This window comes from Onychomys torridus, chromosome 21, assembly GCF_903995425.1.
Source record: "Onychomys torridus chromosome 21, mOncTor1.1, whole genome shotgun sequence".
NCBI lineage: Eukaryota > Metazoa > Chordata > Mammalia > Rodentia > Cricetidae > Onychomys > Onychomys torridus.
Window position 1 is genome coordinate 52,838,794 of NC_050463.1, and position 18,054 is coordinate 52,856,847.

The window sequence follows — 18,054 nt, forward strand, 5'->3', positions numbered from 1 at the left end:
CTTTATATCCTCTTTCAGAGAAGGCAGCAGGTGTGGGTCAGGAAAAAGAAGACTGAGGATCTGGTAGGATATGGACAGCTTTCTTCAAGCCCAGTGACTGTGGGTCTGAATTGGGATTGGATGGATGGTATCTAGACCATTACAAGCTGACTGTCCCATCTCTCTGGAAGTCACAGGTGTCCTTCTGCCCAGGGAACTCTAGTTGGACTCTAAGCAATCACCAAAAGTCAATAACTGCAGGAAATACAAGGATCTCAAAAACTAACTGATCTTTAAATATAAAAAATAAAAAAAAAAGATCTGGACTTTCACACCTCTGAGTTCTGTGATCCTAACTACAGTCCAGTATACTGGTATGAATGTAAAGATGGATGTAAAACCAAGAAACTCCACACTGAGAATGTGGAGCTTCAACACTAAGTAGACCTGTGTGGGTGTGTCTGTGTTTCCATGGTGCTGTGAGCTCCACAAGGTCAGTGGACCTAAAAGGCTAAATAGAGTTTTTGCCAGGGACCAGACCCTGGACTGGACAGACATATCTTAAGCCTACCATCTACATGGCAAGTTATGAGTAGATTCTGCTTTCCTGGATATTCCTCAAAGCAGAAGTCAAGCCCCTGACCTAGATACCAAAAGCCATACCAGCACTCAGTGAAATAGCTTCACTGCTTAGCAGACTGGCTCCATGTAGAAATGGACTTCAGTTTACCTCTCCTACAAATGTGGATTGTGTGTCAGCATCCTGGGCTCACAGAGCAAAGATCTCTAGTAGATACATAGTGAAGGCTCTTGCTGGAAAGAAAGCCAAGGGTAAAGCAGGATGTGGCTCAGTTATGGAGGGGATAGCTGTGCCATGACCTGAATTCCCAACAGTCCAGTAGAGAACAGGAAGGACATTTGGACATATTATACCATAAGGCCTCAGACTTCCTACACTTTAGGTTAGGTCTACAATTCAGAAAACAAGAGCCTAGTAGCTTCCCTAGAATTGGTGAGTTCTGGTGAGGAGAGGCTCAATATACTTCTCACCTACCTTTCTTTCAAAGACCCTGAGTGCCAGTGGCAGGAAGAATGAGTGGAACCAGGTGGGAGATGTTACCACTCAGCCCTGTCCTCGGGGGCTATATCATAGAAAGAAGAGGACAGATGGACACAGCTTCCAACATGACTATGCAACTGGAAGCCAGAAAAGGATACCACAGGGGCCAATGAAGATTGCTTACTAGACGAGAAGGTCAAAGACAGAGTCCTCAACTCTGGGGCTCTCCCTTCATAGTGGCTGTACCCCTAGAAGTCTGTAAAAGGGTCCTATACACATATACCATTAGACATCAGAACCCCCTGGGCTTCCTAAAGCATGCCATAGATAGAGATGAGTATCTGCTGTGGTCAGCTGTCCCAGGCTGAAAACACACCTGGGGTCTCAGCCCAGAAGGTCTTTGAGGTCACCATCAGGTGTCACTTCATACTACTCTGTGGGGTCCTCACGCTTCTCTGAAGTCATCAGTGTGCCCTCTTACACTCCAGGAGAGAAGTTGCCCTCCTTGTTAGTCAGCCAAGGTCAGAATTCTCTTATGAAAGGCTTGTTCCTGCAGGCAAGTGGCAGAAGGTCTGCCTTTTCCTCTTGAGACTTGGTTTTCAGACATATCTGTACAGTATCTTTGTTCCCCCTGAGTCCTCTTTCCTCTAAACTAAATGACCCCAGTACGTCCAGTTCAATCAGCATTCCAGGAAGGTAGTCCTTATACCTTCCTGGGCTTTTGGAACATGGTCCTATCTGTTGCTCTCCCTGGCAGGGCATGGGCGGGACAGGAAGTCCAAGTTGCTGTGACTCCAGTGGTCTTACATAATCTAGTCATGAAAGAAGGTGTTGGGCACAGACATGATCTTGGGGTCCCGAGTCTCAGCAAGTCTTTCTTCCAACTTTCATTATGTCCCTGTAAGCTCCTCTATTCTTCACACACACTCTTTTCTCAGTCTTCTCTTAAACAAATCCTGGATGAGAGAAGCTCTCCATTCTTTAGCAGGGTCCAACAGTGGACTACACTTGTCTTGATTGTCCCTAGGAAGAGAATACCTGTTCTTCCACACCCAGGTCCTCAAAGTTAGCCATGTTTGGTCAAGGCACTTCCAGGGGTTAGAGGGAAAAGGGACTGATCCCTGGAGTGGACAGAGTCATAATTGGCCTCTGCTTTCTGGACATGCTTGGGAAATCTCCCAGCCAAAGGGGAGACCATGCAGTAGCAGTCAGTCCTGTGTGTTCTTAGCACTCAACAGCTTCTCAACACTGCCTTCAACCCCTTCTTCCTCTTTTCCTCTTGCTATACTCACTGCACCCTTATTCTTAACTTTCTCCTACCATTGTACACCAACCAGAGGAGCACACTCCACCCAGTCTAGGGTTAGAGCATGGGCTCCATGGTAGATGCACTGACCCTTGACTTCAGCTCGCTGGCCAACCCTCCTAGAACTCAAAGGGAAGGAATGGGAATTGGGTAGTTCGTGGCTGTTAGACATCACTGATGGCTCTTGACACTTGTCTGTAGAAGCTCATTGTATCTTACCACAACCCATTCCATAAGCCCTGAGAGGTCCGTGGGAGTCAGAGTGTGAAGTGCAAGAAGAATAGAACGTGAGCACCTGCAATAAGGACTGGACACATGAAGCAGTGATGAAAGTGACAGATGCAGACATTAGGAAATTTGCTCATGACCTAGCATGGGAAACATAGCTGTAATACCCAAACATGGAAGGCCGAGGAAGACACATCACAAGTTCAAGGCCAGCCTAGGATACAAGACTTTGTTTCAAAAAGAAAACCCAAAAGAAACAACAAAAAGCTTCTAATCAAAGAAAATTCCATAAAAGGAGAGGGTGGAAGAGAGTTGTTTTTTTTTTTTTTAAACTTGCCTCACTACTATGGAATTCTTACATTTGAATCTGTTTCCTTCTCTGTAAAATAAAGAATTTGATTGAGTTATTTCTAAAATGTCTTTCTTATAAGACCAAGACTGTGGAAACCCTTATTGATTTGAACAAACAACTTGTCTTAAGACAGGGGAGAAAGGTAGGTTTTTTGATAGAGGGATGAACATTTTTTCATGTTAAGGTACTAAAAGGTGGAAACTAAGCTGAAAAACAAGATTTAAATGAAAACAGAAAGAAGAAAACAGAGAAGTGGGATCTGGGCAGAAGACATCAGTTGGTCCAGAGTCCAGGACAGTAGGAAATGGTTAACTCCCTGGGGTTTTATGTGAAGCCAACAAAAGGACTTTAGAAACTAAAGGATCCTGGTTGGATGTGGTGATGCATGGTTATCCCCAGTACTCAGAGACTGAACCAGGAGGATCTGGAGTTGGAGGGTAGTCCCAGCAACATAGCAAGACCCTGTGTAAAAATCCCAAATAAATGAATAAAATGACCCACAAGCATAAAAAAATACAACAAACAAAAGTAAGATTAAATATTAGAAGTGACCATTTACTTCCAAAGGAAAACCAAGTATGCTACCCACAGGTGGCTCAGTCATCCCTCTGCTGTCCTAGAAAACTTGCCTGTCTTCCAAAGGCTGGGGTCAGAAGCCTTCAGAAACTGGCCTGATTCTAAATGACTCAAACTCTCTCTGTTTTTTGCCAAAGGGGGACATTAAGCCATCTGTGGCCAGAGAAGTGGAGCTAACTTCTGGTGCCTCCATGTGCTCTGATGACTTGGGCAGTGGCCAGCCCTGCAGCATTTCCCCATTCATCCTTCCCGGAGTCTGGGTGGGAGCCAATGAGATAGGCTTCCCCTACACTCAGAGCCTTAGTGTCCTTGGGAAATGTATCTAATATGTTATGATTTGATGTGTGAACAAGTACAAGCTGCTGGTAGTGGTTGAGGTGGAAGAGCACTGTGGATGAGTTAGACTGTCCGTCAATCTGTCTGGAATGGGGCTCAGTTCTCCATGGTTGAGAGTGTTGTCATGTGAAACTCTGGCCATGGATCTCCACTCCTTCCTCCCTGTCCCTTCTTAATACACCTCGACTGAAAGATATTGTAGATATTTGACAACTCTGCTTAAAGATAATTGGATGTGGGGCTGGGGATTTAGCTCAGTGGTAGAGCACTTGCCTAGCAAGCGCAAGGCCCTGGGTTCAGTCCTCTGCTCTGACAAAAATAATAATAATAATAAAAACTGGATGTGTTCACTGGTACCTGTTCATTCCATGAGAACACTTTTGGACCACGCAATTATGTGTGGAGTAGAGTAGATGCAATCATGTTTACGTACTTCCAACCGGCAGCTGGGGCCAGAGAATCCCCTACAAAAAGCCTTCATAAAACTCTTTTAAGTGTGGCACTGACTTAGGGGTCAGTGTAATCAACAGAAGGTGAGTATCTCTCAGCCCAGCCCCACCTTCCAGCACTGGATGACTTTCCCTTGCATGTCAGATGTGGAGCCCCAGCACCCACCGTAAACTAAGCTGTGTGGTGTGTTCTTTGCTCACCTTAGAGGGTGAGAAGTCAGGAATGGTGGTTTCTGTTGCCTTGAGCCCTTTGCACTAGTCACCTTTTGTATTTTTTTTTTTTTTTTGCATGGGTTCTGACTGCGGCTGCCCCGCCTCTTGTTTAGCTGGTCCCCTGCTGCTGGACGTGCATGTGCTCTGGCAGCAGTTTCCCATGGACACATCCCGTTAAGTGAATGGGACGTCAGGATGTGCTAGGTACGTTCTGCCGCCCTGACAGAAGCCCACTGCCGATGTTCCTGGGACATCCTCCAGCCATGCAGTAGGTCACAGTGTTGGCACCCAGGGGTCCAAGTTAGGTGTCTTCCCACAGACTCCAAGGGCAGCATGATCCACACAGATGACTTTCCAGTTAAGACTTGTAGCTGCATGATTTATATACAAGAACAGAGCTGCCTGCATGCAGCATGCCAGTCCAGCTGCCACACAGCCTGGGTGCTGCCCTTGGGTCAAGCCTGAGCTCCAATGGCCCACAGAAATGAATCAGACATGGCCAGGCTGTTGGTCAGTTCTGAGATGGGTCCCCTATCCCTAACACCAGGGACACTGTGAGGCCAACAGAGTTGAGTCCGTGGCTGAAGGTTGCATTTACTCAGTGCATGTTAGAGGTTGATAACAAGCTTGTGATCTCATCAGCATTAGACTGACTTCAAGAAATTCCTATTCCCCAATGAGTTGTACCATGAGCCTGAGATCCAAATGCACTTTACAGAATGTCTTATATGTCCTGGCGAGGACACTTAGTCATGCACTGCTTAGCTCTGGCTGGGTCAGTGGTTGACAACATGGTGGTGGTCCACAGGACTACCATGGAGCTTGGGTATATTTTTGCCACACTTCATGCTTTGGCATGTTTAGAATATGGTGCTGCAAAGACCTGTAGCACTTAGTGCAGTAACGTGCCATACAGGCTTATAACACTGTGGCTGGAAGCTAGACCAATGCGTATGCCATAGAGCCTTATGTCACCTAGGTCAGTCATTGATGTTGTTGCAGTAACAAACCACTACTGATACATCTCAGAACATGTTCCCAGGGCTAAGTGACCACCATATTAGGCATCATAGAACTAACAAACTTCTCAACCTATCAAATGGGTATTCACTTCCCCCCTGGAGCTGCAGGGCTCCCTGAATCTGTCAGCCAGGAGTCACTGTACCCAGGCCTCTCAGACTCATTTATATGATGATGCATTTGTACCAGAGACCTAACCCTCTTCAACACTTCAGCTAAAATTCATGGGAGGGGCATTTAAACAATTATTTCCCATTTGTTGGTTTGGTTTTGAATGTAACTACAAAAGAAATGGCTTGGAACAACAACAAAAAAAGAAGCGTTTTGGTTTTATGTGTTACTTATGTCATCAAGTCTAACCCAATGGCTACTAATATTTTGGAATGTGCAGGTTTTCTCAGTATACCTACATCCTGAGTATCACACTATGAGAAACACTCATCTGCCTCTTGGTGTATCAGAACAGCATGGGAGCTCCTCTGCACAGATTCAGAGAGGTGCAGATCCTTACCCAGGGCCTGTACTTGTTGACAGCACTCTGTGGTCTAAGCATTTTCAAATAGCAAGCCAGTCCCTGCCCCATAAGCCTCCCAAGGAAACCTTGGTGAAGGCAAAGCAGGGCAGGGTGGAGCAGTGGGGGACAGGGTTGCACAGGACTTCTGGGAGAGAAATGAGTTCCTAGAGGAGGAAGGGGATGAGACATTTAAGAGATGGCCCACCAAGCCCTGGTACCAGATCCCCTTAGCTATGTTAGAGCTGGACAACATTCCAAATCTGCACAACTGGGATAGAACTGCAAATAAAGAGAAAGTTATTAAATACCTTAAAAATTGAAAAGCTACTTAAAGATTTTGTCTTCCCTTGAAATTGAGGTAATGTATTTAAGAAATGTCAGACGCCATGTATATTCCTGATAACTCACCCACTTTCTCTTTATTTGTGGAAAAACGTAAGTTTGTAACCCAAGAGTGAGCATATATTTGTCCAGTTAAAATGTCTTTATTGTTTCTTTCTTTTCATTTCTTCATTGTTTTCGTTTATATGACAGAAAAGATGAAACGGAATATACTTTTAGAGACACATTTATTTAGAAAAGAAAGTGTTCTTAACTGGAATTTCTACATAGCTAGGCAAAAGCTTGTAGCCAGAACCATTGAACTTTATGACTGTAGTTACCACCCAGAGACAGGGCCTACTTTTACATTTTTATTTCTTTTAAAATTAAAGGCACTAAGGAAAGAGATTTTTTTCTTCATGTTTTCTGATTTACTAAAATAGAACTGCTATGAAATAGGAACAAAAAAGATACTGTAAAAGGGATCTCTTGAAATTCTTCAAACCATTAAAATACACCTGCTCCACATTGTATGTTATCATTCCAAGCATTTAGTCTTCTCTTCAGTTTGGTACCAGTCTCAGAATTCAAGCAATTCTACAAGTCAGCTCTCCAGGCCAGCCCATCCTGAAGTGGTTAGCCCCAAGGACAGTAAGTCCAGGCAGGGGTCCTAGGTTGGCAGTTCTGGGCACCTTTGTTTGAAGATGTATTAAATGAGCAGTTACCTCTATCATGAGAACTCATGAATTCTTGCACATACTTTCCTGCACTGATTTGGGGGCCCACTGAATGCTTAGGGGCTCTGTCTTACCCAACAGAAGTGCTAGGTTCTGTACCACTCACACGTTGCCCACACCATTCTGGGACCCTGTACTTGGGGGAATCTTGCAATCTGTCTTAAACTGTGACCCTGTCTGGGTTCATGGTAGGAGCTGCCCCTGTTGTTAGCACATGTCTTGTCCAACCAGAACACATGGCCATACATGTGACCCCTGCAGAAGAGATGTGGGAGGGTACATGAGTTGGAGAGTTTCTAGCCTACATCGCATGGCCTTGCCATGAAATGAGGTCCCCTTTAGCCCACAGTGATCAGAAAATGTGTTGTACTGTGCACACTCACTTAACCATAGAGTATATCTATCACAATGTCACCAACTCCATTTACCATAAAGAATGCCTACCGTAACATAATATACTTAACCAGAAGGCACACCTATCATGATGTCATACTCACTTAAACAGAGGGGTTACCTATCATGATGTCACATGCTTATTTAAACAGAGGGCATATCTATCATAATGCTACACATTCTCTTAACCAGAGGACACACCTATTATAGTGTCATGCTCATTTTATCAGAGGGCATGCCTACTATGACATTATACTTTGCATTCCTTAATATAATTCTAGGTGTTGATTTAACCCTCAAAACATATCTTTTTAAAAGAGTGTGGGGACAATATAGAGGAACCATTTTCAAGACACTTATGAATAATTAAGCAGGGAGACAACTGCAGTCAGTGGATGTAACTGTTTCCACTCTCTCTCTCTCTCTCTCTCTCTCTCTCTCTCTCTCTCTCTCCAGGTAATGGTTCTAGAAAGAGGGAACCACATGGGGCTGTGTAATGGGGCTTGAGTCCCTTGAGGACAGATACAAGTCAGAACTGAGATGTGCTGGCTATTGTCCTATCTTTTTGACAAGTGCTAATGCAAAGTTCCCTGGCTATAAGATTATATATTTCAGTACACTTATATCTAGTTCTCTTATGTTAGAGGATATATCTGATACTTTCTGAGTAGGTGTGGCCAATGGCTGTTCTTAATGAGGTCCTGTGTTTACTTGGTGATAAAGACACAGAAAAGCAGGGGTCAGAAGGACCAGGGGTTCAGACTCCAGTAAGCAGCAGACAGCTTCCCCTACAGAATAAGCCATACCCTGGGGTCCGAATGAATGTTCTATGAGAACCTCTGGATTCATGTTTTAAGTATTTTGCCTGAATCTTCATGCCTCTCCAATTAAGCACTATTTAAGACATTTTTTATTATTTTTCTGTCAGTGTTCTTCATTGTCTATATAAGACCAGTGTTGTCAGCCAGAGAACAATATATACCACCAAAAATTATTTTCTCTTAATATCATAAACACAAAACCAAGTTATAGCAAGAATATCAGGATGTTTTTGTCTTACAGTCTGAAAAGCAGCAAGTATAGAATGAGATTACTTATTCATCATTTCCTTTCTCTGTTTTTTTTTTTTTTTTTTGGTTTGTTTTTTTTTTTTTTTTTTTGGTTTGTTTTTGTTTTTTTTTTTACCCGTAGTCTCATTGTAACAGAAAAGAAAAAAATATACTGATAAAGCCAAGCATTTTGTTTAACAAACTTCACATCCTTAACCATAAAAGCCTAAACTATCCCCAGTGCTGCCGTCCATGGCAGCTATTAGGAAAGCAAGAAGGGTCACCGAGCAATGTCCTTTTAAAGCCTCCTTTGGCCTGCCAGCAGCACTTCAGTGCTGACAGCCAAGCCATTGCCTCCCCCAAGGGAGCCGAGGGCGGTTTCCATGGAAACCCAGCCCATCTCTTCTGTGGTTTCAAAACCCAAGCTGTGCACACAGGCTGCTTCTGATTGTCCCACGTGGGCTCCCTTCCTGGGAAGATGTGCTCCTAGAGGGAGTGTTGCCAGCATGACAGGGAAAAGTGGCTTCCACACACCTCCCACCACTAAGGCCCTGGAGCAGACAGGCCTGAGAGCAGGTTCCTTTTTTAGAGGAATCATCATTCCCTCACTCAAGGCTGCAGAAAATTGTGGTTTTGAATATTGAGATTTCTTAAGGCTGGAAAATTTGTATGTAAATCTGTGAGTTTAAAGAAAGCCTTAAAGTCTTGAACAGTCCGATAGGAATGAATGCCTGGAGCCACTTCAGAGGAGAGCAGGTGAAGCCATCCAACTGCCTTTCTTGGCCCAAAGGCGCCACCTACAGGTGGAGAATGGCACTTCAGCAATTCTGAGCTCAAATAGTCCAGGGAGAGAGGAGCAGCCTGCCCTTGTTTGCTCCTCAGAGAGAGGCTCTCTAGCCCCACGGCTACCCTCTAGCTGTAGATAGGAATATCTTATCTACATAAGGGTACCAGGATCTTACCTACAAGGATACCATAGCAGCCCCACAGCCTCATGGCTAACAGGTGGCCAAATTCCAGAAAGAAAACCTGATTCTCATGGTGTTTTCTCTGCAGAACAATGAAAGCCCTGGAAATGAGAAAGCTTTTTGTTTATTTGTTTTTGGGGTTTAGTTTTTTTGGGGGGTAGTAGTAGTAGTAGAAAGACTGCATTTTGAACCTCTTTCTTACCAGGTAATGAATTATACCTTTATAAAGGATAGCCTAACCCACAGAAGTTGCAAGGGTTTTTGTGGGTGGAGGTGGTAAAATCTAATTATCATTGCTTTTCCTTGGTTATAACACCTCACTTTCATTTTGAGTAGACCATGGCAACTTCTACTCCCACAAAAAGACACAGATGAAGAATGTTTACTCATACTAAATGAGTAAACTCTAAATTGACTTTCACTGATTTTTAAATTAGGAAGAGATTTAAAATCCCCTACAGTAAAAAATAAGGCCAACTGTGTTACTGGTGGATAGGAAGCACAGAGTCTCTTCATGTACCCCCAAGCAGAACTGTTATGATGTTCAGTGTCTCTCAAGATGATTTCACTGCTTCCAAGATTTTCTCTCAGGTGAGTTCTTCAGCATTGGGAAAACCAGCCACTTAACAAGTCCACTGAGTTACTTAGAAAATATGTTCTTAGCCATTGAGTCACAGGTCTTATGATCACACAGGAAGTGAAGACCAGCACAGTCATTCTGTTCCAACCCAAGTCTCCAATCAGGGCTGGAGCTACTATTGATAAGCAGGAATCATTAAAACAAGCTCAGTCCCATTCCGTAGCCAATGCTCATTTCAAAGATCCATCTCCTGTGTGGACTTGAGCACTCTACAGACACCTCCACTGCCCTGCCACTCAGTTGGCTTTGCTCCTCCCGTAACATAGGTCATAAATTAAACCCTATCCTTAAATATTGTATGGAAAATACTAACTTCCGTACCATGACATCTAGATACACATTCCCTTTCATAGGACCAGAGGGAAATTAGAAAATTTCTAAACCCTGAAAATTGTTTATGCATCCAAGTGTGGCAATCTGCCATTCACACATTTGAAACGTGTCCAGTTCCTGTGTGCCCACCTGCTCCTTGGCACTGTCCTCCAGTCTAGAGAAGGCACATCTGTGGGTGACTAGTGTGCCAGCCTCACTGAACCAGGCTTGTGGACTAGCCTCACTTTGTGCACAGGTAGCCTGCCAGTCTCACTTCTGTACTTGGCTAATATGCTGGCCCACACTGAGCATTGCTAAGCAGAAACACTTCATAAGCAGAGGGAAACCAAGACCTTTGGGAACAGAATACATCTGCTAACTGTTCACATGTATGACTTTGTTCCTGACCTGGCTTCAGGCTCTCACTGGGTAGAGATACACAAAGTGTGGTATTCTTTTCATTGACAGAGGGTAATTTGTTCACTGGGTCACTGAATCTGTGTTGTTTAATGGAAAGGGCATCTTTTCTTAACTCATGTCCCTTAGTTTTACCTTCATCGTGGTACAAAGGCAATGAAGTTGCTTTGAGAAGCATGTTTTTGCTTTACTATCTGCTTGTTCTTAGGATGGTGTATTTATGAAGTTATATGGAAGCTTGGTAGATAGCTCCATGTTAAAAGTGCTTGGTTTGCAAGCATTAAGATCTTTGTGCTATCCTCAGAACCCACTGTAAAAATAAAATAAAAAACTTTATTCCCATCACTAGGAGGTAGAGGCAGATATCCCTAGGGCTTCTTGCCAGTCTAATCTACTTGGTATGTTCCAGGACAGTAAGAGACTCTGTCTCTAAATATATAGATGACTGGTTGATAGGTAGATAGGTGATTGATAGATAGATGTTAAATATTCACGGACAGATATATGATAAATATAGACAGACAGACAGATATATAGATGATAAATATAGATAGAAGGATGGATGGATGGATGGATAGATAGATGATAGATGATAAAGATAGATAGATAGATAGATAGATAGATAGATAGATAGATAGATAGATAGATAGTAAGCAAGTGAGCAGTACCTGAGGAATGATACTGATAATGTCCGCTGGCCCCCACATCCATATATCCTAACCTATGCACACACAGGTACACACACATGCACACATACAAGTTACTTAAATTGAAATAATTATAAAACCCTTCAATAATGCAAACTAGCCTTAAGGTGCCAAGTGAATTTGTTTCTGTGGGTTTAAACAGACTTAGCAGAGGAGCCTATGCCTAATATGAGGTCCCTGGCAGGGCATACAGATGCACCTCCTACATTGTACCACAAAATGGAAAGCTAATATAGGCTTAAGGTAGAGCAGACCTGCAGAAGGTGCCATGACTAGAGAACCTGTCTATCCCTCCCCACCACCTCCAACACAGGTACCAGCTGTTACCTTTCCTGGGCTCTAGGATCCCCCAGTATGGACAGAATTGCGAGGAAATGGCTCAGGTCCCTGTTCAAGGTTGGCTCAGATTAGATCATGCCCTTAGCCATGGCACATATCTTTTCATGTTTGTATTTTGTCATGTGTAGATTGTTGTGGTAGCAAGCCCTACAGTAACTGGCCATGGTTAAGTTCAAGGGAACAGGAAGTAGGCAGAAAGGCCATCTGGGGAGCCGCCTAGTGACAGAGGATGCTAGGTGTTTCAGGGACTGAGGATTCCTAAATGGCCACAAAAACCCATGGTCCTTTGTATATATCCTCATGCTGAGAAATGAGGAGGCAGAGATGGATTTGTATGTGGTAATGGTGGTGAGTGAGCTAGGGAGCTCCCAGATCAATTTAGTCTCTCTTAGTAGCAAGGATAGACAATAAAGAGTTTGCCTTTCAGATAAATAAATTCAACTACCCAGGGGGGTTGATTTCCTTCAAGTAAATTACCCCATTTGCATTTGTACTTGTAGGTGCCCCACCCCTGGCTGTGACGGTTCTGGACACATCACTGGCAATTATGCTTCTCATCGAAGGTATGTAGACTCATCAGAACTACCCTCTCTCCCCAGAGCAGCAGCTCTGTCTTGGCAGGGGTACTGCACTCCTGGATGAGATGCAGGCTTGATATGGTACTACTCAGCTAAGGAGATCTAGACTTGGACTCACAGGGCTATCCTCTTGGGAGCTGATAGAATGCTCATCTCCCCTGGGTCTGTATACCACCCTAGAGCATCAAGAGGCCACTAAAACATTTCCAGTCCTCCATTCTAGAAGAACAAAGGAAAAAGACTCATCTCCAAATGTAAGATTTCTGAGAATGCCCCATGTAGGCAAATATTCTCAGATGTACAAACACGGTTAGTCCCTTTAACATTAGGATTTGAAGCATAAAGCTGCACAGTTACTATGAACAGGGTTGAATGCTAAAGAGAGGTTTAACTTTAAATTTCCATTCCTCACAATGAGAACAGAGTAGCTACAATATGACACAGAACCCCTACCATATGAGTTAACAAAAGGCCTCCCTCCACTACCTGTCATTCCATCAGCATGGTGGATGCACACTTTATGGCAGGTCCTATGTCAGAAGAGAGTTGAAAGAAAACCTTGGTGTATACCATCACAGAATAAGAGGAGGTGAATACTTGGTAAAGGTGGCAAGGCCAGCTTTCCTTAAGAGGCTTGGTGACAGGTTCAGGAATCCTGCATCAGAGCCCCAAAGCTTGACACCTGTAAGGACAAGTGGGATCTACAAATAAGGGGCAGGCTGTCAGTAGATCGCAAGCCATCATTAGAACTATCCCAGAGGACCCCGTAACATTACTGCTGAGGGCAGGCAGAATGTAAGATGACCATGAAGCAGCAACAAGGGCTTGGGATGTTCACTAAGCTGGCTTGGCAGGATTCTTATTCACACTTTACTCTGAACGGACAGATAGGGATCCAAGATTGGGATTCTCAGGCTCTGGTCACAGAGGATGGTCTTTGTCAGATTCTGAGAACTCGGGAGTTCCATGGGGCCATCCTTGTCTGTAGACATGCACATGTTTAGACATGCACATGCTGCCAAAGTGCAGAGAAGCACATGATCTCCACTAGGCTTTCTCAACTGCAGCAGTGCTGGCATTTGTGAATTGACAGTCCTTTGCTATGAGGTTTCCCTCAATCTATAGGCTGATGAATGGTACCATGACCTCCATCCTCAAGTGCCAGTCAAGATGTCTCCAGACTTAGGCCCACTAGATCAAGAGAGGTCTTGTCCCTTGACTTGTATCACCAGGTATGCAAGATAGAGTCAGATCCTTCAGAAAGGGTCTCCAGAGTAGATGGTTGGTTTATATGAGAGAGAATTCAAAACACTCATTAAATATATAAAGTCAAGGACATTCTAGTCTAGTCTTTATATTAATTTATCTAGAACATTCATCATATTGTAAATCTGTACAACTAAAAATGGAAGTTTCCTGGTCACCTCACATCCAATGTTTTGTTTTCTACTTTAAAAGCAGGGTTTCTCTGTAACAGCCCTGGCTGTCCTGGAACTCACTCTGTAGACCAGGCTGGCCTCAAACTCATAGAAATCTGCCTGCCTGTCTCCTGAGTTCTGGAATTAAAAGCATGCACCACCACTGCCCAGCTCCTCATTTGGCTTTTGATTTAGAATGTTAGATATTAGTGAGATACAGATGTGTAATTAAAACGTAATTTAGAGCAAGGCATGATGGTTCACATCTGTAATTCCAGTACTTGAAAGCTGAGGCAGGAGGATCATCAAGAGTTCAAGGCCAGACTAGGCTACATAGAGAGACTTTTGTCTCAAAATAATGTGGGATTGAATATGTATGTATGTCTATGTATATGATGTACACGTGTGGTATGTGTGTATGTATGTTGTATATATGTATGTGCATGCAGACATGTTTTTTATGTATCTTTGTGTACATGAATGGTGTGCACACTTGCGTGTATATGGGTATATGGCATGTATGTATTGTGGTGTGTATATATGTGTACAGGCCACATATATGTGTTGTATATATTTGTATTCATGTGTGGTAATGTCCATGTTACTGGTATGCATGGCTGTGTGTGTATATATATTTGTTTGTATGTCAGGTTAATATTTAAGCTATGATCAGTGCTGAAGTAAATTCAGGCTTTATCAACATAGTTCCAAAGCAAATTTGATTTTGAGGAGAAAACCTTGGGAAAATATTGCCTTGTAGCAGTTTTAATAAACAGAAAGTAAAGTGTATTGAAGTGTTATATAATCACAAGTTCCTTTATGCAGAAGTGGAAATAGAGTCAAGCATATTAAGCAAGAACATTGCATTCAGTTCACAGTTCTTACGTAAATTTCCCACTAAGAAAAGGCTGAGGTCACAACTAAATAAGCAAAGGTCTGTATATGTTGAGTAAAGACAGAAGCCAACAGCTAGATGAGTACCTTCTTCAGGCTCATTGGTTCTTGGCCACAGGATAATTAGAAATCTTCCTTCTCTTTTATGTTCCTGAATCCCTTCCCAGAAACACAAGCCATGAGATACTTGTAATACAGAAGCCATAGAAGAAAGTTTACCTAGACAGGGATGCACTGCCCACCCCCTAGATATGCCACAATTCAGCTCAGGTTTGAGTGCAGAAATGAGGTCTCAGAGCAAGGATTCCAAGCAGATCGAGGGTCAGAGGTCCATGGATAGTTTCTGGTGCCCATGGGTCTGTCCTTCCTGATCACAGAATGGTGCACACATTGCCTTGTCTTAGGTTACAGGATGCCCCTGTTCTATGATTCAAGACCCTAGAGGAATACATGGACCTCTTTATAATAGAGATGATCTGAAGACATCTTAGTCGGTGTTCTATTGCTGTGAACAGACACCATGACCACAGCAACTCCTATAAAAGAAAGGATTTAATTGGAGCTTGCTTACAGTTTCAGGCTTAGTCCATTATCATGGCAAAGAGCTTGGGGGTACACAGGCAGACATGGTGCTGGAGACATAGCTAAGCATTCTATATCTGGGTCTGTAGGTAGCAGGAAGAAAGAGAGACACTGGGCCTTACTTAGGCCCTTGAAACCTCAAAGCCCACCCCATAGTGACACACTCCTTCTGACAAAGCCACACCTAATCCAACAAGGCCAAACTTCCTAATCCTCCCAGTCAGTGCCACTCCCTGATGGCCAAGCATTCAAACATAGGAGCTTTGGGGCCAGCATTCTTACTCACACCGCCACAATGCTGTGTCCCTTCCTCATACTGCTATCCACACACTGAAGACAGAACCCATTCTTTTGGAGGCTGAGGAAACTGAGGTTCTAAGAGATGAACTAGAGCTGGTATTAAAGCCATGGTATCTAGCTCAAGTGTCACATCTCCATAGATCTATGAGCCAAGAATGGTACTGGAAGACCACGGGGTAGGGTACAGCCCACAGGGAAATGATGCGCCCAAAGACAAGATGCAAATGGAACTCACTTGGCTTAGCTTTAAACAGTGGTGCAGCTTCCAGTTACAGTGCTCTATCAGAAGCCCCTAAACTCATCTCACAATTACCTATGGACTGATGTATTCTGAAACTTTCATCTCTTCCCTCCGCCTCCCACTGTCCTCTGATGGGCCTGTAAAGCCTTCATGGTCTACAGTCTTCAGCTGACTTTGTCTTAGAATTCTTGATCATTTCCTTGGCTTCTCAAAGATCTTCTGTGTGCTCTTCTGCCATCCCTCATGGGAGCCTTCTTCATCTGCAGTTTGTTAACATCATGGTGCAGTGACTTCTGAAGGCTCCTACTCACAGGCTCACGGGGTTCTATTATTCTTTGTTTGAGCCCTCCCATTTGCCTTTCAACAGGATCATACAATAGCAAGACATACCTAAGACCCCTTGGCTCCTACTCTGTGTCTCACAGGCGATTCTGTGCTTGCCATTTAAGAACTCCAACATCTTAGGGGCAACTAATAACCTCCCAAAACACAGGGCACTGTTTACCGATCACTTCCTATGTACCAAGTATTTCACTGAGCTTCCTACATATATGGTCTAAATGTTTTGTGAGATTATTTTTATCAAAGTTGAAATAGGAATTGAGGCTGATATGTAAACTTCCCATGCTGTCAGCTGGTTGTTCTCCCAAGCCCTTTACTGTTATCCTTCTGTGAGGTGAAAGACCCAAGGCTCCAGCCCAAAGACTGATGGCACCTTCTATTCTGTTCTATTATGCTCTAAGAGGTCCAGACAGTGATCCTAGAGGCCTACCCTGTTATTAGAAGTGTCACCCAATCTCAAAAACAGAGATAAAGACAGCAGGCTTCTTGGCATCCAGAAGCACAAAGGGAAAGGCTTCTTTGAGGGTCATAGAATCAGAAGGTTGTAACCTTCACTAGGGAGCTCTGGAAACTGCATCATGGAACTTCTGACAGAAGCTGTTCACATGCTACAGGGAAACCTCTCTTCTCACCTGAACTGGCTAAGGCCTACCCTAGCCTGTCTCTCTACCCTAAAAAATCAAGTGTTACAACAGTGTTTATAGTTCTAAAAAAGAAAAAAAGAAAAAAAAAAGCCTACAACAATTCAGTAAAAGACCCAAATTGGCTGTTTTCAATTCTAGGACCATGCAGCACTTGATAGAGCAGCCGGTACGCTAATAAGTAGAACAAAGGAGGTTGTTGGGATATAGAGGGAATCAGAAACTGCAACTCAAACTGCATTCCTAGTAAGGCAGGAGACAGAACAGTAGACAAATTACTGATGCCAACGTCAATCCAGAGCTTCTGGTTCTTTCTTTAGGGATGGATTTGGGCAAGGAAGTTTGTTGCCATGTCAGATAAAACTGGCCTGCTTAAGAAGTTGACTGTCATCTCTCTAACCCTGGTTTAAAGTCAGGCAAACAGCTGAAGTTCAGCTCAGAGATGTGAACATTAGTGTGGCATATTGGGGTCTACCACCATAACCTCCTGGGATTGTCCCATGTCTTCAGATATATACAGTTTCAAGCAAAAATACAAATATCTAAGGAGCCCCTGAGTCAGTGGTAATGAATTATGGGAAACACAGTTTCTGCTTAGGAAATTTTTAGTAATGTATACCATGTTTTCAAATTTCAGCCCAAGACTACAGAAACCTAGAATCTCACAGATATTTATTGAGCACATCATACATTCTAGAGGTCAAGTAACAATGATAACTAAGAAGGTTGTGTCCTCAAGATGCAACTAATCTATGGAGGAAAGAGATGCAAAGGTCTGGGCAGAGCCTTGGGCAGCTCCAGGAAGAGGGGGATTTGGATATAGGGACTGGTTTTCAGGATGAGGTAGTCTGGGATTGGTGGTGTACCAGTCATCTCCCCAATGTGATCTTTTTAAACATATATGCACACTATATTCAATACAGAGGAAACTCAAGGGTATAGGAAGGAAAGTGCTATTTGGACAAAAGTGAATGGCCATAACATGATCTGAGGTGTGAAAGCTACCAGATAGGATGGGCACTGGTTCTATTCAAACATATCACCTTTGAGGTTCTTATATAAGCTATATTAAGAAGGCAGACATGAGAAGAAAAAGGAAAACTTTCTCCGACCAGGCAGCACTCTGAAAGAGTCAGTGGAAA

The 18,054-nt window shown here is 43.5% G+C and overlaps 1 protein-coding gene across 19 annotated transcripts in view; it reads left to right on the forward strand.

The window, feature by feature from the left end:
- The window catches only part of Myt1l (myelin transcription factor 1 like), a 399,212-nt gene that overhangs the window by 348,778 nt on the left and 32,380 nt on the right, over positions 1–18,054 (forward strand). For all 19 annotated transcript variants that reach the window (XM_036170263.1, XM_036170272.1, XM_036170265.1 and 16 more), the window contains one exon: positions 12,417–12,479. In XM_036170263.1, coding sequence (XP_036026156.1) covers positions 12,417–12,479 — 63 coding nt within the window. The remainder of the gene's footprint in view (positions 1–12,416; positions 12,480–18,054) is intronic.